This window comes from Phalacrocorax aristotelis, chromosome 12 (genome assembly GCF_949628215.1).
Source record: "Phalacrocorax aristotelis chromosome 12, bGulAri2.1, whole genome shotgun sequence".
Lineage (NCBI taxonomy): Eukaryota > Metazoa > Chordata > Aves > Suliformes > Phalacrocoracidae > Phalacrocorax > Phalacrocorax aristotelis.
In genome coordinates this window covers 4,074,983-4,098,596 of record NC_134287.1, presented here as the reverse complement: position 1 = coordinate 4,098,596, position 23,614 = coordinate 4,074,983, and the positions used below count along the sequence as shown (strand labels likewise).

General features: G+C 44.4%; 1 protein-coding gene across 4 annotated transcripts in view; it reads left to right on the top strand.

The window, feature by feature from the left end:
* PANK1 (pantothenate kinase 1) overlaps positions 1-23,614 on the top strand; it is a 51,634-nt gene that overhangs the window by 5,816 nt on the left and 22,204 nt on the right. For 2 of the 4 annotated variants that reach the window (XM_075107834.1, XM_075107833.1), the window contains one exon: positions 8,055-8,166. Coding sequence is in view for 2 of the 4 variants with exons in the window: in XM_075107831.1 (XP_074963932.1) it covers positions 13,936-14,191 (256 nt within the window). In the remaining 2 variants the exon portion in view is untranslated. Of the gene's footprint in view, positions 1-8,054; positions 8,167-13,816; positions 14,192-14,445; positions 14,630-23,614 lie in introns of those variants that run through there. The other 2 variants (XM_075107831.1, XM_075107832.1) reach the window with 2 other exon arrangements.

Sequence of the window (23,614 nt, the reverse complement as noted above, 5' to 3'; positions counted from 1 at the left end):
TGTGGATTTCAAGTCCTTGTATGCTTTGGACATAAAAATGGAGTCGTATTGTTGATACAGAAGGACAGATGCAGTCCAGGAACATTGGCTACTTCAGAAAACATTTTTTTTTTATATAGATATATATATGCTGCTTATATTTCCTGAAGGCTTTCTGAAGTGTGTATCCAAATTTTGTTTGATTCTGTGAAACGCCCCATCTCTCCTCTCCCTCTCCCTCTCCCTCTCCCTCTCCCCCTCCCTTCCCTTCCCTTCCTTTCCCATTTCTAATCCTGTGCGTAAGTTCTGCAAATATTTGCATAATGTCTTTTTATCTCCAAGTCTCGGACTAGGCCTGGTGCCACTTTTTGCCATACACAACGTTTATTTTCTTTGCAGACGGTGTGTTAGCTTGTAACCTCCACGCTGAGGGCTGGGGATGAATTCCAAATCTGATTAGTAAAACTATTTCTCTCCATGTGTTGTTGATTCTTTTTCAATCACCCACAGTGCTATATAAATACCAACATGGGTAACCAGAATTTAAAGGTAAAATCTCAGGATTGACTTTCGTAAAACAAAACATATGTTTGAGTGTTATTTCAGTTGAGGTTTCAGAAGTTTTATTTCAGTTCCAGGCTGCATATGGCAGTTCTTCATGGTGTAAGAAATTCAAGCTTTAATCCTTAGCATTACTTTTTTGAGAATACTGTTTCTTCTTTGGTAGTGTTATGTAACATACAGGCTGCAAATAGCTGTCTAACGGTCCCAGAGCCCTCGGAACAGCTCCAGAAAATTTTACGAAAGACATTCTGCTGGTCACTACATTCTCAACTATTGTTCTGTTACCTTACTAGAAACTTAACAAGATAGATAAATTGGAACATGAAGTGAATACATATCTAGAGTAAAGCAATTCTGAAATAGGGAAACTGGCCAAGATACCAAGATATATCTAAATATATATCAGATGTATAGCTGATAGCTGAAGAAACTGAAAGATTTCTAAAGGGGCGTGTGTATATGTACATATGTGTAGATATATATAAATTCTGTGTAGAAGCCAGAAGGCTGGACACTTCGGTGTCTCAAAAATATAAGGTGCCTCAAAAAGATGTGGTTCCAGAGCAGGAAGTTTACTGCTCGTGTAATGTGGGCTAAAGCCAAGGAGCAGGATATGTTAACAGTGTAGCCATTACAGTATCTCAGTGTAGTATTACTCATCTTTCTGGCACTGACACCCAAGACAGAGCTTCTTTTATTCTTGGCAAGTGTCAACTGTCTGTCTTGACCTCAGAAACTAGTGCTGTCCTCTGACATTATGTACCATTCCTCAGAATGTCATCGTGGCTTTGGGCGCTTGGGGCTTCTCCTTGAACTCGTGAAGATGCGATTGGAGTGGGATAGTCACACCACTGACCTTCAGATGTTTTAGCTTGGGCTTCCTGTAGAGTTAGTGGAGAGAAATGCTCAGAATAGTTTCAGGCCTAAGTTAAATTCTTGTTTTGGAAGTGCAGTTATGCTACATGGTACAGCAAGCAATATAACCATAACCTGAATTGCCCTCTGGTGGAACCTTGCTTTCTTCACTAGCCTCTTAGTTTAGATATCAAAATTCATATCTAGTATTGGGTGACAGTTATCCTACAGCATGATAAAAGGGCAAGGAACGAACATTTAGAAAACAAATTTCATAACAGTGACTTATCTTTACAGGACTTGAAAATAATGGCTCTTTGACAATAGCCCATGGCCTGAGGCATTTCCTGTTTTGGTCTGAGCTTGTCTTCTTTTTTTTTATTATTTTTATTTTAAAGCTTATATTTTATTAGTATTTCAGGCTGGGCATTGCCCATCATCCTGTAGGAAAAACAGAAGGCAGGGAGCTTAATACATGCTAGACATCTGCCCTGCATAGAATGAAGTCACACTCCTGCAAAGAAGGGCCTGTATTTGTGCCATGCGATTGGACTACAGTGCTCTTTGCAGTCCTTGAAGAGAAACAGAATCTTCTTCCCTGAAAGTCGACCAGCAGATGAAAGGTGATGAAAACTGATGAAGCCTCAGTTGCTTCTCAAAGAGTGGATTAATGAGCAGCTGATTTTTGAACACATTCTTATAGCATTATTTTCAGGCAAATCGGTGGCCAAACAGGCGCTGGGACAGCAGAAGAGCAGGCAGAAATGCTGGTGGGACAAAAGGGCAGGGCTGCTTTTCTGCTGTTAGGCAGTCTTAGATTGGCTAAATTCCTTGTGAAGTTGCATCTTTGGCAGTTCTTCAGCAAGGAGTCAAAGATGCAGGTGGCTGGCGGGATTGCAGACTTTGGGCATATGCAGACTTGTAGAGTTAGAGACTATTTCCAAACACAGTTCAGCATGTAGTTCTCAATTTGATGCTGCCCTGCCTGATGTTGTCACAACATGCTTCAGCCAAGGATAAGCGGAGTTTTGAAACAGGCCAGGCTTCCCTACTGAAAGTTTGCTCACATCTGAAATCTGAAGAAACTGAAAGGTCTCCACTGAAATGATGAGCATTACTGAGCACTGGTTGATCGGACCCTCTGTAGTCAGAATAAACCCCATTTTGCAAAAACTGAGATGTAAACGGCAAAATTCCGTAGCTAGTAATTCAGTTTCGTGCCTCTGAATTTCCTTTTGCTGTTTCAACAGATTATAGGATCTGACTGCAGTTCCAGTCAGGTGCTTTTGTATAGTGTTAACAAGTACTGTCACGCTACCACGCTTTGTCATATATGTGGGTGTACTGAAGAATGCACACACATTCATAAAGCACATAAAGATCTTTCTGGGTGAATGGCATTATAAAATGAAGATAATTATTCCAACAATTAATCCAAATATTCTGTATAAAGCAGATTTTGGCACTGTGAAAAGAATCAAAACATGCAACAACTTCGGGATAAGGAGGGAATCCTTTTATTTTAAGGATAATATTAGTATAAAGCTAGAAATGTGTCATTCTCTAACTAATTTCTAACTGGGTGACTCATGCTCTTGGCAAATTAATTATCCAAGACTAGTGACTCAGAAATAGATGCTATAGTTCTATTATTGTTTTAATCAGATGGCTCTTGCTGTTACAAGTAAACACGAGGCTTGATTTCAGGTATAACAAATGTAGCTATACCCTGCAAATTATGACACAGTGCTGCTTGAGGTTGTGTTGCACATGCCAATTTTTTTTATCTGATGCTCTAAGTTTTAGGTGGATGGTGTAGCTAAGCACTGGGTGTATAAAGCTGTAACCCCCTCTCTCTGTTTTGTTTCTTTTTCTCTCCCCACCCTCCCCCTCCTCCTTGGCTGCAGTTTGTGAGGTGGTATCACAATGCAGGTCTGATCCGAGGAAAGCCCAACTAATGCCAGTGCCTGCCAATGATGGGAAGAGAGCACAGACCACAAACTTGGGACTGCTGGCCTCTCATTAGGCAAGTCTGTTGCTCATCTTCCCCTTTCCCCTCCAGTCGCCTTTGTCCCCATCCTTCCTCTGTATCATTTACTCATATCGAAATTTAGTGTCACTGGTTGCTGGGAGCGCAGTCTCATTTGGCTACACATACACTTCTTCATGGAAGTCAGATGTTACTTCCATGTCAGAACTTCGTCATGCAGTGAAAATGTGGAACATGATTGTAGTAGTTCTGAGTGATTTTCAGCTGAAGTGGTAAAGAGGAAAGTCTGGCACATTTTAGTGAGATGTTCGTGTTTTTCAACTATGATTCTTAAACCGGGAGTTTAAGTTTCTAATAACATTAGAAATTATTCATGTTCATTGCAGATACCTATACATCTGTATTCTTAAAAAGTAGGCTATTTGCTAGTATAGCTGAAATTATTCCTGTACTGAGAGAGGAGAATGTCTTAAGAAAACTGCATAGAGTAGGAGTTTCTGTTCTCTTTATTTTGTTCAGTTGTAAATATAGTAGACAGCAGATCAAATAAGTATTGACGTAGAGAATAACACAAATTATGTCATACAGTGATTTCAAACAGCATGTTGTGAGGTCAGTAACCTGTGTGCCTAGAACTTTGATCACGCTGCTAACAGCCAAATGACATAACTTATGTCGATGTACACACAAAGATAAACAGGTAGCTTTTCACTGAGTTTTACAGGCAGAACAGCAAAATGTCAGTGGAGTGAAAATGTATGTTTCCAGTAGGCTCAAGGAGCTTCAACAAAGGAAGATAATACTGATGAGTTAATTTGCTGGAACTGCAAGGAGGGTTTTTTTGTTTGGTTTCTTAAACCTAAATGGATGCTGTTTTCAATAAGCAGCATGAAGGAGGAGTCCTTCCAGGGCCCTGCCATATCACATGGAAGACTGCTCATCAGCCAGTCTAAAGGATTGCCAGATCAATAGCCAGTTTTGCTGAGAATACAGCTTCTGGGGAACTGAAGCTGTTTCTTCAGTCTGTGATTGGCTGAGACAAACGGGGTGAATTCCTTTTAAAAAAATTAAGATATTCTGATGTTTTTCAAACAGAAGTCTTTCAGATTTCCATTTCAGCACTGACCCTGCCTAGGCAAATGAGTTAAAAATCTGAAAATTACTCTGGAATACCGCAACTAAATTTTCCAGTTCTGGGGCATGGATATTTTAATTTCCATTTTGGGTCAAACTGATCCAAATATGGGTTTTACTTTGGAGGTGAGACCTTTCTGCAAGTCCTTTCTCAGCTCTCGCTACTTTTTGATTTAGCATTGTTGCTTTTGTTTCTTTAAATGGGAGGTGAGAAGAGCAGTTATTCACAGTTTGTGAAGTGTCTCAAGATCTGTGGGTAGAGAGTACTACATAAGTGCAAAGTATTTAAATTCAGAACTATATTTCATGTATTCTTCCTTTTTCCTTATGCCAGTCTGTGCTGTGACTGAAATCAGTCTGCTTATAATAAAATTTAAACTTGGGTGGTGAACAGGGGCGGAGAATTGGGATTTTTTTATTTTAACCAGACTTTCTAGTTCACTGAAACTAGGGTTCCAGCCCGATTTCTCTCCGCATGAGAGAGATCTCTCTTTTTTTCTTTTTTATTTTTGTTTTAAATGTTTTAATTGATTAGGTAGTCTTTGCTAATCCTATGAAAACAGTCATGATGTGTCAATCCATTTGCCTCGAAATATGGGAATTAATTGGCTCTAGAAATGACTTTGTTTATGTATGCATTGTTTAGTTTGTATGTTCTGCGATGATGTAAGGCCTGAAAACTGGCAATGATAAAGAGGTCATAAATCAGACAGCTTTTCTTGGTTCAGGATTTTAGGTCAGGTGTATCAATTCCAGCTTATACTGGATTTCAGCTGTGCCTGTGAATGGAGACTAGATCACATCATGTAATTTGCAGGGATTCTCTTATTTGCAATCCTTGACCACTGATGCCCACCGCAGCAGTATTTTCCTCATACCTTCACCTGATGGGGTAGCTCTACCTTTCCTTCTGGCTTGTGTGCTTGTTCTCTCTCTCTCTGTTCCCTTCCCCTGCCCTGCTTTCCTTCTGAGAGGAAGTGGAATGAAGATAAGGTACATGTATCCTCTGATATTTTAAGTAAATTTTACAAATGGAGGAACAGCAAATCAATTGGTGCTTGCTACTTTTAAAGCAGTCAGGCAAAAAGTATAAGATTGGTGTCTTAGTCCTATCAGTTCTGTTTTCAGTGGATATACAGAGGTTTTGTAACCAAAAAAGGCATCTCTGTCTCCTGTTTTACAGGAGATACACAATGCTTTGGTTTTCTCTTCCTGTTTGTGAAATCACTGACACCAAAAGTAACTCTGCAGCTTCTTTATCTGTCTTCCATGTCAAAATTAAGGATAAATACAACAAAATTGGTTAGCTGTGTTCATGAGAACAAGGAGTCTGATTTACAGTTCTGGGTTTAAAAGAACAATAAATGCGTACAATTAAGACTTTATATGTGAGTGTCAAAATAATGCTTTGGTCCAAGGTGTTCAGTCATATGTCACGAGATAATACAAAATCTTTTGTGCTCTGTGGTACTTGCATATATGTTTCTTAGACCATTCCAGGTCAATCACTGATTCAAAGAACTTGTTTTGATGACCCAGATGGTCTCTTTGAGTCTTAAATTCCCATCAGACCAAGTGTATGTTTGCATTAGTTCTGGTTTATTACAAGAAAACAAATATTTTGGTGACATTAAGATTCCTGCAGTGAAATACAAGTTGCCTTATATTCAGGAGAGACCCTGGAAACTACTTTCTATTGGTTTTGGGTTTTTTTTTCCACAATACATTTAATGAGAAGACAGCAGTCTATGATAATTCTGTTTTTCTTTGTGTGTACAGTTTGTATTGACCTTGTGAAAATCTGAAAGCTCTAAATTGGCCTCTTGAACAAAACAAAATGTGTTGCACAGAACAGGCTATTCACTCTAATGCTTACCCTGAAAGGTCACCAGTCCCCGAAATATCAGGATGTAACTATGGCAAACTAACCCAATGTTAGCATAGAGTTTGGTTGTTTCCCTTCTTTGTTACTAGGTAATTGGAGCCTTTAGGAACAAATTTGTCATTTATAGCACAGCCCCTTCCTACACAAGACTCTCATTCTTTGCAAACATGGATAAAAAAGGTATTTATATAAAGATTAGCGTTTGAGTTTTATTGTCTGTGGTTTCAGCTTAACCTCACAAGAACATATTAAAATGTTTTTTCAGCATCAAAAACATAAAAAAATTTTTGGTTTATCTATCTGAGAGCGAAGTCATATTGCTCAAGTACTAAAGTTTTAACTCCAGATTCATTGTGGTGTTTGGACTTAACCCAGTGCTTAAATGCTCATTCAGACATACACTTCCCCGCTGCTGGAAGCGGTTGAGGAACCAAAGTGTGGTGTGGTTCCGTTCTACACTGATTCCCATCTGTGGACTAGTTTGGAAGAAGGAAAACAAGACCTCTGTGTCTGTCCCTCTGATGGACACTGTGTGCTCCGTCCTGGATTAGAGGAGTAAGCCAGTTTTGTCTGCATTGGAGGTATGTGAGACTAGTTAGAATAGTTCAGAGATGCCTTTTTTTCCTCTTCCATAGAAAGTCTGGTTCCCTCTTGTTACCTGATTTGTAGTCATTAATATCCATGGGAATTTCATGTCAGCATTTAGGCTCTGGGAGTACAGATCAATGCAAGTGAAAAATCTCCGTGCAGCTGAGTATTGGTAAGAGAGCCAGTTTCTCCTCCTCTTCAGATGTGGCATTGCTGAATGAGGAAGAGAGAATCTTACGCAGTTGTCAGCCGTTCTGTTGTTGTCTTTCAAAGTGCTTGTTTTGAAACTGTTGCTTCCCTCCTGATGGCATTACGAAGGGCCGTGTAAAAATGCTGAGCTGAAAAGAAAGTGAAGACATTCAGCCAAGCAAAACCAGTAGGTATACATACATGAGGGGAGCAGTCAGAGGCAAAGGCCATTGTTTTCTCTACCAAATGCTCTGCCACTTGTTGCAATCTTTTTTTTTTTCCTGATGACAAACTATTTCTCAATCAGTGGTTTGTGAACTTGTATGTTTTCCAATTACATTTTGTATATTTAAGTTTGATAGTTAAAGATAAGCAGCAGTATACTGAGCCAAATACTTAGGTACGAGATAGAGTGGATGGGGGCAAAGGAGAGTGTATTTGAAAGGAGATTTTTAGCTTTTTTACATGCCTAATAGTTTGTATCCACTAGCCGGGTTTTCCTTTTTTACAAACACTCTGCAGAGTAGGAACTATGGCACAGAAGAAAAGATGATTCACCTCCAACGCCTACTTTATTTTCGCTGGCTTGTTACTCCTAAGCAATAATTAAGGACTAGATTTTAAATGTTTACTAATTTGGAGAGTTTCATTTGAAATGTCTGAACTAAGGTACTGAAGGTTTTTGCTTCCTATAAAAGAAGGGCACCAACATCTCTGCCAGGGATCAGTTAGAAGTAGTGGAGAGTAAATGCACCTGCAAATTACGTTGTGATTGTCTAGTTGGGCACAGAGAAACAGAGGTATGGGCAGGGAAGGCTCTAGAAGGAAAAGGTTCTCACTGTTTTGTGACTGCTGTGTGCTTTTTTTCAGTTGGGATGAAAGACGGCAACCACAATCTCTAACCTCATCTCAGAACTGCCAGAGGATAACTTAGAAACCACTTGGGCTGCTGCAAAGTCTGGTCACAGGGATGGGCAGGCTGGTAAGACCAGACTACACCTATGTACTCTTCTGACTGTTATTCCCTAGCCTTGGCTATTGCTGTTAGATATGTAAGTCATGTCCTAGTCCAGGTGACTTTTTCCAGGCAGCACCTGTACCGCCTCACCTGGACACTCAGCTTTGCGCTTGGGCCAGGAGATGTATCTATGCCCTATTTGTCATGAATTACGTGAGAGAACGTTCCTCCTGAGGGCTGTTCAGCCAAAGCTAAGTTCCCACCCAGACAGAGTGCCTTTCTCCATCTTCCTCTCCCTTGATGAATGTGAAGGGGAGATGGGCTTCAACTTTGTGCCCGGGAACATGGCTTTTCTTCCTTAAATTGACAGGTTTTGTTTAAGTGTCACAGGAGGCATAACTGAAAGGAGCCTGCACCAGGAGGTGGGTGGGGAGGGAAGGAACTGATGGTCTCAATATAATCTTTCTTGGCCTCAATCTGGCAAAGATTTAGGCATATGACTAAATTTATGCCCTTCACTTCCTCTGTCATCTGCAATCAGTTTCCCCTCTCAGATGCATTAGTGTCTGGGGAAAGCAGAATTCTCATGCTAGCTAGCTGTTGTCACAGTAAGGCTTAGCTCTCGTGTGATCACATGGATAATACTAGAGCCCTTTGGGTCCCTTTTTAAATACTCTGTCATTGCATTTTCCAGGTAAGAATTCCACACAGTTTTAGAGCTGTTTTGTCCTATTTGATTTACACATCTATCATTTGTCATTTTGTAGTTACGTTTGACTGTGGTCTTCTAGTCCTGCCATTTAAAATAAGGGAGAAAGAGCATTAAAATGTATTTTAAACATGTGTCTACCAAAGGTCCTGCATCTGCCAAAAAATGTAGGGTTTTTTTCCAGTTCTGAAAAGAAGTTAGGAGGGAATTCTGGACTCCTAGACCTGGCACTTTTCTTTTGAGATATGTGATATGTGAATATGCCTAAAATCAACAGTATCTGAATTTTTGCAAGGAATGTTCTTAATATTTTTATGTTAATTTATTAAGCTGTTGTGTATTTGGTTTCTTTTCCAAGGGATAAAATTGAATAAGGACTAGTATGACTTTCCTGTAATATAGAAACAGGATAAACATAAAAGTAACCTGAGTGGAAGTACAAACAGGAGTAGCAGAGTGCCAGCAGCAGCCCCTTCAACATAAATCAGCAGGCAGCTGTGCCAGAAGTCTGTTTCATTGCACTCTTCGCATTGCATAATGCAGCTGGTGTAATTTGAGATGATGTGTACATGCTCCTCATTACCACTTCTCTCCAAAATATGACCAAAGCTTTGTTGCTGGCTGGCTTTGAATTAAAGTAACACCACTGGTGCTCTGTAAGATTTTCTCTTTTTTTTTTCCCGGGTAATGGCTTTACATGTGGACTGCACCTGTTTGATGCTTATTTTAGCTTAGCCTCAGACCAGGGATACGGGAGCCCCACAGAATAATGAGGGCGGAGGAGTTAATCCTCGTAAGTTCCTAAAAATTTCAGGCCAGGTTGTCTGGTGTTAACATACCTGAAAGGCTGGGGGGTTTGTGTTTGTTTTTTTGGCTTTTTTTTTAGTCCCATTGGTTTTGAAACTGTATGGGCAGGAGCACAGCACTTTTGATTCTGTGGCAGAGTATCTTAACCACGAGGTAGTTGTTAGTTTGCTGAAGCTGACTCATAGAGTTAGAGAATTGCAGCCTGGCTTTCTGTATTTATAAGCAAATAAACAGAGGTGGTAGAAAGCTGGGTGTCTAAAGTACAGGCAGGTATGGAACAATCCATCAAGTGTTTGCTGTGCAAATGTCTGATATGCAGTGAGTCCGTGTAGCAGGCTTGTTCACTGTTCTGAATCCATTTGTCCTGGATTCAGCATACTCTGTTTGTGGTCCTTTTCCTACCAGACTGCTGGTTTACAGTGAAATACATAGGAAAATATTTAAAAATAAAGAAGTAGTTTTCACCTAGTCCTGTTCAGAAAGGAAGACAGAAATGCTGAGCAGATGTTAGTATTGAAAGAACTGGAAGCATCCTTGATTTTTTTTGTCAATATTGCACTCTACCTGGATTGTTGTCTTGCAAGTTAGACTGCAAACTGAACTGGCTCACAGGGTTTGTTTAGGAAGTTAGGATAAAAGGAAGAGGAAAAATTTACTTTGGCTGCACCAAAGTGTTACAAATCGAACCTGTAGTATATGCCATGACTTCATTGGCAAACATATGTTCCACCTAGTTCCTCATTTGCAACAGCTTAAATATATATAAAATATTCAGAAGTTAATATAAAGGAATGTAAAGTAGGCAGTAACATAATGTCTGTATGTTGTATGAAGGCAGGAGAGGGTGGTACCTCTTAAAAACAATACCTGCTTTCAGGCAGCTGTGCCGTGATGCACTGTCTCATACATAGTATGGATAAAAACCCAGCAGACAGCAGCTCGTGAGCCGACTGCTCAACTGTGAGAGTAGCAGGACAGTTTACTTCTACTCTTTGCCCTGTTTTAAGGAGGTGACGTTATCACTTCTGTCATATTTCTTATGGATTGTGTTTTCTATGATGTTTAAGATTTTCATATACTAAGTATAATGTCAGACCTTCATGTCACCAGTGTAGCCCCTATGCAGAATATTTGAAGAGCACAGGCTGTCTGAGTTCATGAAATGTGGTGCTGTGGTTCTACCTGTGGATCACAGCTGATGCGGAATAGGATGAACAGTTCATCTGCTCCCAGTTTTGACTTCATTAATGCAAAAGGCTCAGGTCTTTTTCCCCTGAATGCCAGATGGATTGCACTGTGGTTTGCTTGTGCCCAAAATAAGCAACGCTACATGCACCTGAGGACATGAGATTCTTTCATTTTAAACGCTTACAGATTATCACATTATACATTAAACACACTCCAATTTTATTCCCTTTGTCTTAGTTTACATTGCAGAAGAGCTGAAGGATTCTGAAATCAAAACTGAAGAGGGTAAGCAAAACCTTTCTAAAAGCTCATTCCAAAATTAAACAAGCGTAAACAAAAATAATATGAAAAAAAGTGGTATTTTGCAGTGCAGAAATCAGTTCCTGGGATATTCATCAGCACCAGGGTCTGAAATAGTTTTGAGAAAGCAGCACATTGGTTTGAAACTTAATCTTTCCACAACGCAAAAAGTTTGGAAGGTGTTTTCATCCGTTCCTGCTGGGGAGCTTAAGAAGATCAGGGTAGCTTGCACACTCAGAATTGAATCTGTCCCGGTACATGAAACCCGTCAGCTGATTTGGACAGCCTTCAACATTTCTCCATTTTTATATTTTCTCCAGCATTATTTGAGGTGGTGTTTGTTGTTGTTACATGCCATTGGTCTACACCACCCTGAACTGGTCAGTGATTTGGATCATATCCTAAGAGTATTTCCTGACCTACTTCTTCTATTCAGCACAGTCTAGTCCACTTCTATCCTGGGCATAATTGTGTAATACTTAGAGCAAAATATTAGGGAAATATTTAATTAGAACTAAAAGATTGGGAAAACCCTCAGAAAGGTGTCTGGGCCATCTCTTCTGCTTGCTCTAAGTCAGGATCAGCTCTACACTAGACCGCTTCTGCAGGTCCTAAAAACTTGCAGCAATGGGCAGCTGAGTCTTCGGTGCAGCCTCAGGCTTGTCTAACTTCATTCTAGGAAACGTTTGCCTCAAATCTAAAGTGAATTTCCCTTACTGCAGTTATCGCTTGTGAATTTTTTCGTGTTTCTCAGCAACTGTGATCTATTTCCTTTGCTGTTACCTGTTCCGGAATTGAATATCCTTTCAAACCTTTCATTTCCTAGACTAAAATGTGGTGTTTTCATTAAACTCGATGTATTTTATTTAATCCTTTCATTAAATCCTTCCAGGAGTTTAGTAGCTAAAATTGGTTACAGCACGTAAAACAGGTACCATGTTCCATTGCAGAGTCAGTGGACGGACTGTTGTCCTACCACAAGGAGATGAAAGCGTGCCATTAAAGATGGTCTTGCTTTTGTCAGAGTAAGGTAAAAAGTTGACACCTTCCAGCTGAGATACGATGACTGCCCACGTGTCTGCTCCCAGTTACGCTGCAAGTGCAGAGGAAAACAGGCTTGCGGGAATGATCCCGTTCTGCATCGGGCTGGTTGCATGGGCAGTCAAGTTACTGTGTTGGGGACGGAGAAGGGGACAACCTCTGCCAGCTGGAAACAGGAGTGGCGAGGATTCCTCATGCCCTGAGAGGTCTGAATTAAGAAGGAAAGTTCGTAAAGCGTAACCAGCCAGCTGCCTAGAACTGCCAACACGTGGTATGAAGGTCCCTGCTGGTCCAGGCAGCCACCTTCTGGTTTCCAGTTTGAACGTAACTCGGTAAGTGAGGGAGTTCTCAAAGAACTTCCCAGTTTTGGGAGCACTACAGCTCCTTCTAGCCGTCAGCGCGTATGGCCTGCCTTCCTTCCGACCCTCTTCAGGGCAATCGCTTCGGGGCTGGCAGTTACAGCAGTTGCTTATGCGTTAGGCTGTGCGGGAAAGTTGGAGTGTTTTAGTCATCTTTGGAATGTTGGTTACTGGCTTTTAGGAAGAAAATTTTACTTGTTCTTTGTTCTCCAGCACTCTTGTTTCCCCAACTTCACGCGGACGTTTTTGTGTGGCTTGCTCCCAGTCACCTGAACACAGTGTTCTGGTCCCAGCCAAGAAGTGGAGAGAATGTCATGTTACCTCTCACGAAGCAATTTCTTAACGCAGTATCTTTTTCTGGAGGCAGTTAGGATGGCTCTTCATTCTTTGTACGGGTGTTACGGTGGAGGGCCTGCGTCCTCTACTAATTTTAGGTGTGAGGAGGAGCCATGATGTGACCTGTTTTTACTTTAAGGACAGTCACCCATGTAGCGACTGGCAGTTTGCATGAAGAAATGACCTTCATGTTCAGTGTTTCTTTTCAAGTACGCGTGACACCACAGCAGAGTTCGCTCAGGTTTATGCCCACTTGATATTTAATACGTTTAAAACATATTTAATACGTTTCATTCAGAAAATGTGTTGGATGTCTCAGTGGTGAGGGAGTAAATCACGGTCACAAGATACCAGCGGAGAGCCAAGATACTAAAAAAGCATGAGGTCAACCGCATTCAAGGTCACGCAAGTCCCTGTAAGCTGTGGAGGAAACACGTGACAACGTAGACAAGAACTTGAGCGTTGATGCTGATGCACAAATAACGAGGCACGGGGCGCACCGGCACCGCGCGGGTCCCCCGTCCCACGGGCGTGCGTCGGGACGGCCTGACGGGAAGATGGCCCCGCGGCCGGTTGCGGGGGCGGGCCCGCCCGCTCTGCGCTAGCGAGCAGGCGGCGGGGCGAGCGCACGCCGGCGCGGCGCCGGGCTGCCCCGGCCGGCCCGCCCCGCCAGCCCGCGCCGGGCTGCCCCGGCCGGCCCGCCCCGCCAGCCCGCGCCGTGCGGGTGGGGTCCGCGGGCCGCCGCCCCGCCGCGCTTCCGGCCGAGCCCCGCAGGTGCCGGGCGCGGCGGCGGGGACGCGCACGCCGGTGAAAGGGAAGGGCGGGGGCGGGGGGGGGGGGTCTCCGCGTCCCCGGCGGAGGGCGGCGGCCGCCCTTCTGCAGCGCGCTGCGGGCAGGACGCGTGCGCCGTGCGCCGCCGCCGGCGGGGGGAGCGGGCGGGCGGGAGCCGCATCCCCGGCGCTCGGGGCTGCGGGAGCGGGCGCCGGCATGAGCGGCGGCTCCGCCGCGCCCAGCCGGGGCTGAGCCGGAAGACAAAGGGTAGAGCCTGCCGCCATGGGGGAGCAGCTCCGCGCCCAGCCCGCCGCCCCGGCGGGGCCGCCGCCCGCCGCCGCCTCCTGCTCGCTGCTCGGCGGGCTGTTGCAGAACGGCTTCCACCCCTCGGGCCAGCCGCTGAGCAACGGCGGCTGCGGGGAGGCCTCGCACCCGCTGCTGCTCCGCCCGGAGCTGCCGCCGCCGACCGGCCACGGCTCCCCGGCTAAGAAATGCAGGCTGCGCCGGAGGATGGACTCGGGCCGGCGGCACAGGCCACGTAAGTGACGAGCGCGGCGGGCTCCGCTCGGCTCCGCTCCGCTGCGGGGCGGCGCTGGCTCGGCTCGGCCCGGCGGCCCGGCCCCCTCCCGGCGCCGCAGCCCGGCCCGGCGCGGGGCTGCGCTCCCCGCCGCGCCGCGGGCGTACCCCAGCCCCCGCGCCCCGCCGGCGGGCCGGGCGGGCGGAGCGAGGGCCCCCGGTGCCGGCCAATGCGGCGGCGGAGCCCCGGCACGGCCCCGCTGCGGCGTGGGCCGGGCCCGCCCTGCGCCAATGGGGCGGCGGCGGGCGGGGAGCGGCGGCCCGGCACAAACCCGGGCGGCGGGAGGCGGGAGGCGGCTTTGCGCCGCGCCGAGCACCGCGTCGGGCGGCGCCCAGGGTCCCGCCGGCCTCTGCCGCTTCCCGGACGCGCCCATGAAGCTGATAGAGGCCAAGCAGCACTGTGAGTAACGCCCGGGCGGGGGGCGGCGGTCCGCGGGCACGCTCCCTCCCCTCCCCAAGCAGCGTTAGGGGTAAGAAAAAAGTAGAGCTGGGAGCTGAGTCCAAATTATCTGGGGTGGGGGGGGAACCCCGGAGTATCTTGTATATGCGATAAATTTGTCATCTGCTCCATACGAACATCGCTTGTGGCCTTTGGTTTGCTGGTCTGGGAGGTGTTAGTGGACTGGCTGTCTACTCCATGTTTCATATTAAGGCTGAGAGTCGCAGATATCCATATTTGCAACGTATTGAATTGTACAAGGTTTGATTAATAGCATATTTTACTTACCCGATCGTAGCTAACTTCTCATATGGAGCCATTGAAGCATTCCACAGTGAACTCGGCAAGTAAAACAGTCCAGTGGAAAAAGTACTCTGTTTCTTCGGAGCACTTCAAATCACTAGCCCTTCAAATAAAGCCAACAAATGTTTGCTGCTTTTTAAAAGCTCAGCATGTTCTGAAAGGGTAATCAGGGATAGTCGGGATCACAGCTACCCACTGCCAAAACTTAAAGATGTTTCTACTCAGTAGGAAGTAGTGTGCATTCAGCTACTCTGGATTTCTTTTTTCTTTCTTTTGAAATGAATACTTAAAAAAACTTTTCTGTGGAAGCAGAACAAAACAGGCAGAAACAGCCTCGAAGAGCTGCAGCTTTCACAGGGCTACTTATTAGCCAGTGCCTTCTCTGGCTTTTTAGATAGTTTTGCTAAGCTACGCATACCGCTTCCCCTTAGAACGCTCTCTGTATTGAGTCATCATGTAACGTATACAATACCTGTTGATAGTTAATTTAGTCTTCTACCCGATTTAACATATTGACGACCAAATCATTCTCTGTCACAAACCGGTTTTGTAGTCCTTGTCCAGCTTCGTGTTTTCATTCAGGAACAAAAACTGCAGAACTTGGACTAAGCTACATCTTGATTGGGTATAACTAGGAAGAGTCAGCACTTGCATATCAAACTCTTCGTAACAGTAAAAACTATTTTGAAGCAAAGAATAAGGCTTTTAGTGGTTCATGTAATCACTTGAATAAGAAAGAATGAGGAATTTGGCACTTCCCTCCCATCTTGAGGGGAAAAAGAGCCTGTTGACGTAAAGCGTAGATGCCTGGCTGTATTGCCCAAGATGTGTGACAACAGAGTCTTCACTTGTGGGGATTTAATGAAAATGAGGCTGTAATGAAAACAGCAGGTGAGCGAAGGGCTTTGTGGTGCTATTTTGTGGGCAATTTCTTTGCTGAATAAAATACATTAGTTCTTGCTGATTTGATACGTATTAACGAGAATAAATTTGCAATTTAGTATTAGACTTGCAGGAAAATATGATAGCTCATTGTCACCAGCTTAAAGTCATGAAATTATACTCGGATTCTCCTGGTACTGAGTAGCTTTCTGCTGTATCCGTCTCTAGCGAACACTACACAGTCCCGTTTTTCTGGTTTTTGTATTTAATCCTGGCCTTTGCAGATGTTTGTTCTGGGCTTAAGGACACATTGCAAAATGAAGTGCAGTTGCCACATGCTGTGTAAGACTTTGGTATTGATTGCGGGGTTTGCTTTGCGTGGTGGAAAAGATAATGAGATAATTGGCATTTCCCAATATTTCAGCAAATGAAACCTATCTTTCTGCAGCAATTATTACTTTAAATCCTTATAAATTATATGTTTCTTGATTTTATTTTTATTTTTTTTTACTTTCTGCCAGAGTGAGAGAGACTTCCATGTTCTCAAGTCTTTTTCCCCCTCCGAGAGGGGAAGGTTCCCTGTGAAACCAGCGTGCTTTCTTGATTAGCCTGCAGCGAGAGAGGATCTGAGGGCTAACTTACATCCTTTTCTCCTCCTCCTTCTTCTGCTGAGAAGCTTGTCTTTGCTTTATTTTTTCCCTAGTTGAACTAGATGAGCTGTCAGGGATATTGGACATACATCAGTTTTCTGGTTCAAGTCATTACCGCAGACCCTCTGTGAGACTACAGAAAAGTATCACAGTACGGTGTAACGTAAACCCTAATCATTACCTTTCTGTGTCTGTTACGATGCCTTGTGCTGTGAAACGCTCCAGAAGAGAATAAAATACTGAAACGATGTGAATTCTGCAAATTTCAAAAGCCTGCGAAAGTGTCATGTTGTTCGGTTTAATTGTGATCTTTGGACAGAAGAAAGAAAAAGAGCAGTTAATTGCCTTCATCAATCCCCGTGAAACAGCACTGCAGCCAAGTGAGGACAAAGATTTCAGCGCGGCAGTTAACTAGACTGGTGCTTCACAGCATTATTCTACATCAGACATAGGGAAGAAGCTAGCTGGACATCGTAATTCTATTGCTTTCCTTAAATTAAGATCACGGAGTGGTAGGGGTTGGCAGGGACCTCTGGAGATCACCCTGTCCCACCCCCCTGCTTGAGCAGGCACCCCCAGAGCAGGGGCACAGGAACGCGTCCAGGCGGGGGGTGAATGTCTCCAGGGAAGGGACCCCACAGCCTCTCTGGGCAGCCTGTGCCCCTGCTCTGGCACCCGCACAGCGAAGGGGTTTTTCTTCATATTGAGGTGGAACTTCCTGTGTTCCAGCTTGAGCCTACTGACCCTTCTGTCATTGGGGACTATTGAAAAGAGCCCGGCCCCATCGTCCTGACACCTGCCCTTTAGATATTTATAGGTATTTATGAAATCCCCCCCTCAGCCTTCTCTTCTCCAGGCTGAACAAACCCAGGTCTCTCAGCCTTTCCTCATAAGGGAGGTGCTTCAGTCCCCTGAGCATCTTGGTAGCTCTCCGCTGGACTTGCTCAAGCAGTTCCACATCCTTCTTAAACTGAGGGGCCCAAAACTGGACACAGCACCCCAAATGTGGTCTCACCAAGGCAGAGTAGAGGGGGAGGATAACGTCTCTCGACCTGCTGGCCACATTCCTTTTAATGCACCCCAGGACACCGTTGGCCTTCTTGGCCCCAAGGGCACATTGTTGGCTCAGGGTCACCTTATTGTCCACCAGCACTGCCAGGTCCTTCTCAACAGAGCTGCTTTCCAGAGGGTCCCCCCCAGCCTGTGCTGGTGCGTGGGGTTGTTCCTCCCCAGGGGCAGGACCTTGCACTTGCTCTTGCTGAGTTTCATCAGTTCCCCTGGGCCCAGCTCTCCAGCCTGTCCAGGCCTCGCTGGATGGCAGCACAGCCTGCTGGCGTATCGGCCACTCCTCCCAGCTTGGTATCATCAGTGAACTTGCTGAGGTTACACTCTGTCCCATCACCCAGGTCACTGATGAATATGTTGAACAGGGCTGGACCCAGCACAGACCCCTGGGGAACACCACTAGTGACAGGCCTCCATCCAGACTCTGCCCCATTGATCACGACCATCTGAGTTCTGTTGTTGAGCCAGTTCTCTGTCCACCTCACTGTCCTCTCATCCAACCCACACTTCCTTAGCTTGGCTGTGAGGATGCGATGGGAGACAGTGTGGAATGCCTTACTGAAGTTGAGATAGACAACATCCACTGCTCTCCCTTCATCGACCCAGCCAGTCACACCATCACAGAAGGCTGGTCAAGCATGATCTTCCCTTAGTGAATCCATGTTGACTCTTTCTGACAACCTCCTTGTCCTCTACGTGCCTGGAGTTCATCTCCAGGATGAACTGCTCCATCACCTTTCTGGGGATGGAGGTGGGGCTGACTGGCCTATAGTTCTCCAGGTCCTCCTTGCACTTTTTGAAGATTGGAATGAGACTTGCTTTCTGCCAGTCCTCGGGCACCTCTCCTGTCCTCCATGACCTTTCAAAGATGTTGGAGAGTGGCTCAGCAAGAACATTTGCCAGCTCCCTCAGCACTCGTGGGTGCCTCCCATTGGGGCCCATGGATTTGCGAGGATCCAGTTTCCATAGGTGATCTCTGACCCAATCCTTTTCAACCGATGGTAAGTCTTCCTTTCTCCTGATTTTTCTCTCTCACCTCTGGGGGCTGAGATGCCTGAGGGCCAGCCTTAGCTGTAAAGACCAAGGCAAAGAAGGCATTCAGTAACTCCGCCTTGTCTGTGTCCTGTGTCACCAGGGCCCCTTCCTTGTTCAGCAGTGGGCCCACTGTATCTCCAGTCTTCCTTTTACTGCTGATGTATTTCAAGAAGCCCTTGCTATCTTTGACATCCCTTGCCAGATTTAATTCCAAGTGGGCCTTGGCCTTCCTCATCACATCTCTGCACACCCTGACAACGTTCCTATATTCCTCCCAAGTGGCCAGTCCCTTTTTCCACATACTGTAGACCTCCTTCTTCTATTTGAGTTTCTCTAGAAGCTCTTTGCTCATCCATGCAGGTCTCCTGGTTCCTCTGCCTGGCTTCTTTCTCCTGGGGATGCACCAATCTTGAGCTTGGAGAAAGTGGTCCTTGAGTACTGTCCAGCTCTCCTCTGCCCCCCTGCCTTCCAGAGCCCTAGCCCATGGGATTCCTTCTAGCAGGTCTTTGAAGATGCCAAAGTTGGCCCTCTTGAAGTCCAAGGTTGTAACCTGACTCATAGCCCTGCTTCTACCTTGCAGTATCCTAAAGTTGACCATCTCATGGTCACTGCAGCCAAGGCTACCCCCAATTCTCACCTCCTCAACCAGCCCTTTCTTCTTTGTTAGGATAAGGTCGAGCAGCACATCTTGTCTCATTGGCTCCTCCACAATTTGCATCAAAATGTTGTCCTCGATGCTCTACAGGAACCTCCTGGATTGTGCATGGCTTGCTGTGTTGCTTTTCCAGCAAATATCAGGGTGGCTGAAGTCCCCCATGAGGACCAGGGCCTGCGGTTGTGAGGCTACTTCCAGCTGTCTGTAGAAGGCTTCATCAACTTCCTAAAGCTTTGGGGTCTCTGTTCCAATCAGCAACTTACATCTCACCCCAAGTCAGCTGGTAATTGTTAGGGGTCAAAGAATGTGTGTTTTTAGGCAGCGTGACTGTTTACAACTAATATGCTTTATAATTGCCATGGTTAATTTCTAAACACTTCAAGTTGTAGCTTCATAGCAAAGAAGGCTTTTGGCCAATATTTAGACTGTTTCATCTGTGATGTTTGGCTGCAGCATGGTTATGTAGCACTACTTAAGGCCAGGTGGAAACTGGAAACTCTTAAGCATTTCTTCAGGTGATTGTGCTTTGTAAAGTTAGTCTCCAGCTGCCTTTAATGTAGGTGGAAGTGAGGGTAGTAACAAACTGCACTAGTTGGTGTGTTGTGGTCCAGCATCCTGCGAGTCAAAACTGCATATCTGCCTTATCAACAAGGTAATGCATTTCCAACAGGAATGGTAAGCTTATGCAAATCACTTCCACCAGGCTGGGTGCTGTCAGATCCCAGAATGAGATTCTCCATAGCTTATCATTGCTTCTTGAAGCTTTGTGAGCTTGGCTTTTATTTGTTAGGGTTTTTTTAATGAAGCTATGCAGGCTAGGTAATGACCTGGTCACCCAGCGTTATCTTCAGAAATCAGTTTGTGAATGGTTTAACCAACAGCTCTGTCTGTGCTTTTGGGTTTGAAGGGTTGTGGTTTGGGTTGTTTTTGTTTTTTTCGTTTTCTAGTGAGGAGGTGGACATTCAGTAAGCCCTTGCTGCTGAAAATGAACTGGAAGGCTTTGCCTTCCAGTTTGTGATTTGTTTAGCTCTAGCTTTTTAAGGTGTGAAAAAACTTCCATTACTAAGAAAATGTAATGGATTATTTTAAGCGATATATTCTATTGTTCAAAGGAAAACAAATACTTCTATTTTACAATGTGTTTGGATTGTTTAAAATAACTGTCTAAAATAGGAAGAAGAAACTGAAAAATCTATGTAAGCTATTATCAGCTGCTTTTTTAGTAGAAAGCAGCTTTCAGAAGCTGTGAGAGTAATATCCCATCTTATGTGTGACTCCTGTTTTGATTTTTTTCCCCCTGTTCTTATTTGTGGCTCGTTCTCTCCCTTCTTCCAGCCCCAATTAAAACAGGAAGTTCTTAGATCATCAAAGTATTACACAATGCAAATTAAATGCAAATGAAAAATGTAAATGAAGGATTTCAACCTACAGTCCTACAAGGAAGGATTTCATCACATGTGTGCCCAGGAAGAAAAGCAGCTGAACCAAAGATATTTCATCTGAGATATTTGTGACTAAGATGTCAGTATTGATACCACCATACAAATAATTGATAAAAATGTGAGATACTGTACCTGCATTCAAGGAAATAGAGATCTTGTAAGAGATGTATAAGCTGAAACAGTCTTGGCAAAAAAAGAAACTGCTGCAGATTGGTCATGGATAAATCTAGGGTCCCTGTAGAGAGAAGAGAGTTCCAACCAGCAGGATTCAGGCACAATCTGAGAGTTGAGGAGTAAAAGCATAATAAAAATAAACATATGAGAAGGATTACTGTTTGTTATGCTTTTTAATGAGGAGAAATGTTACTTAGTGATCCAAGAGCGCCCTTTCATTCTCGCTTGCTCTGATCTTGTCCGTGTTGTGATTTCATATTTACTCTCCACACCCCCTCCTTATGTTGCTTGCTAAGCATAGGAATTTTAAGAATCAAATGTGTTCAGTTCTGAATGTAATATGCCTTATAGGAAAGGCCGTATAAGTTCATACACTTCAAAGTCTGTGCAGAAACTAGGTAAAATGTATAATGGAATTTCTCGTGAGTGAACCTTTGCCCCAGATAGTATAGCTGTTGGTGTGCATCAGATTACCTAATTATGCAATGCTGGGTTACCTTCTGTTTGCACTGTCACATACTTCTGCAGCTACATTTTGGAGTAATGGAGATTTTTATCTCAAGATAACAAACCAGTAAGTAGTTGGTGCAGTTTAACATAAAGAGAATTAATTTTCTTAAGATAAGTGGAGCCTTTTGGTTTATGCTAGGTGGTTAAGAGCGCATGTTTTATCCTGACGCTTCCTGTATCAGTTCTACAGGAGCTAGAACTAGATTTTATAATGTTATTTTTTATTATTTAGTGCAGTGTAGCAATATGGTAGAATATTTTTATTTTCTCCACAATAATAGATTGTGTTGATCCAACCGGTATGTATTGCAGGCTGACTTTGCTGAGAAGAGAGACATCAGCTCCAAACAGTCTTATCAGACAATTTTAGTTAAAGTGCGTTTGTTTTTTTTACACTGTGAAAGCATTTCTGCAATATATCCAGTGTCTTCATTTTTCATAGTAAATCACACACTTTCGAATAACTTTTATCAGCCTCAGGTGTGGATGTGATGGATTTCACTTTCTTCTCCTTGCTTTCCTGGATTTTAATAACTCGAGAAATGGGACATTTAGGTTATCAATGAAATGCTGGACAAACAAAAAACAAAACAAGAAAACCCTGCAATTTCCCCCCTCCCCCATTTTCCCTGAAGTCTGCGGAGCTGTATCTACACAAATAGCTTGCTTTCTTCATACCCCCCGGTTGTAGCAGTGAGGACCCTAATAATTTTGGTGACTTCTGAATGGTCATACTCCCTGTATTCAGGGAGGCAGCAAAACCCAGGGGCACCTTGCAGTCTGCACGCACGCTTCCGTTAGCGCTGCGTTCAGTGCTGTCGGGGAGGTTGAAGTGTGTAGGTACCAGCTAAGGTGGGTTATTGTAGTGGTTTAGCCCCAGGCAGCAACCAAGCCCCACGCAGCCGCTCGCTCACTCCCCCCTGGTGGGACGGGGGAGAGAATCGGAAGAGTAAAAGTGAGAAAACTCATGGGTTGAGATAAAGACAGTTTAACAGGTAAAGCAAAAGCTGCGCGTGGAAGCAAAGCAAGGGATTCATTTGCTCCTTCCCATGGGCAGGCAGGAGCTCAGCCATCCCCAGGGCAGCAGGGCTCCATCACGCGTAACGGTGACTTGGGAAGACAAACGCCATCACTCCGAACATCCCCCCCCTTCCTTCTTCTTCCCCAGCTCTATATACTGAGCATGACGTCATATGGTGTGGGACATCCCTTGGTCAGTTGGGGTCAGCTGTCCTGGCTGTGTCCCCTCCCAGCTCCGTGTGCCCCCGGCAGAGCCTGGGGAGCTGAAAAAGTCCTTGAGCAGTGTAAGCGCTACTTAGCAACAACTAAAACATCTCCACGTTATCACCGCTGTTTCCAGCAAAACTCCAAAACACAGCCCCATACTAGCTACTACGAAGAAATTTAACTCTACCCCAGCTGAAACCAGGACAGTTATCTAAAGATATTGAAAGGAAGTGATGTTTCTTCAGTGGTGCATCTTGCTTTGGAACATACCAATAGTAACGAAAGATACAATACTACATTTTTAAAATAATCACTGCAATACTGAAGTGTTTCTACTGTCACTCCAGTTGTATGGAAGTTACATGAATTTCAGTGGGACTTGTTAGGAGCTTTGAGACTTGGTTTTTGTCCTGGGTGGTCAACCAGTGGAAACAGTCGTTATCTTCATTGCACCAACAGCAGGCAGCTGGTGTTAGCAGCTGTGAAGAAAACTAAGCTGCTGTTCTGTGTAACTGAAATATCAGTTGTTGTTTGGGGACTGACCTTGTGCTTTTTTTTGGTTTGTTTTTGTGCTGAAGAAAACCTCTGCTGTTCTAAGGGCAAAGTTCTTTTCTTTCTGCAACTCTCCATTTGGCTCCCAACAAAACGAAAGGAGCTTCGATTCACAGAGAGAATGGACTAAAAAAAAAGTGCCTTGGTATTTCTGCTTGCTTTTTAAATGTGAGCGTTATCTGTACCTATCCCAAGAACTACACAGACTTGAAATAACTTCATAGTTGTTTTCGGCAGTACTTATTCTTTGTTAATGATTTAGTTATGGCTCCTCAAAATGTTAAGATATAAAAGTAAATGTCTTGGCAGTCATTTATGAATGACTCTCAGCTGTTAGTACTTAACGCTTTTATTGCCGGGCTTGTGTTTGACAGGAGGATGGAATGCTTCTTCCCTCTCAAGGATTAAATCTATGCTATAGCTTTAAAGTAGCTGTTGGTGCAGGTGGATT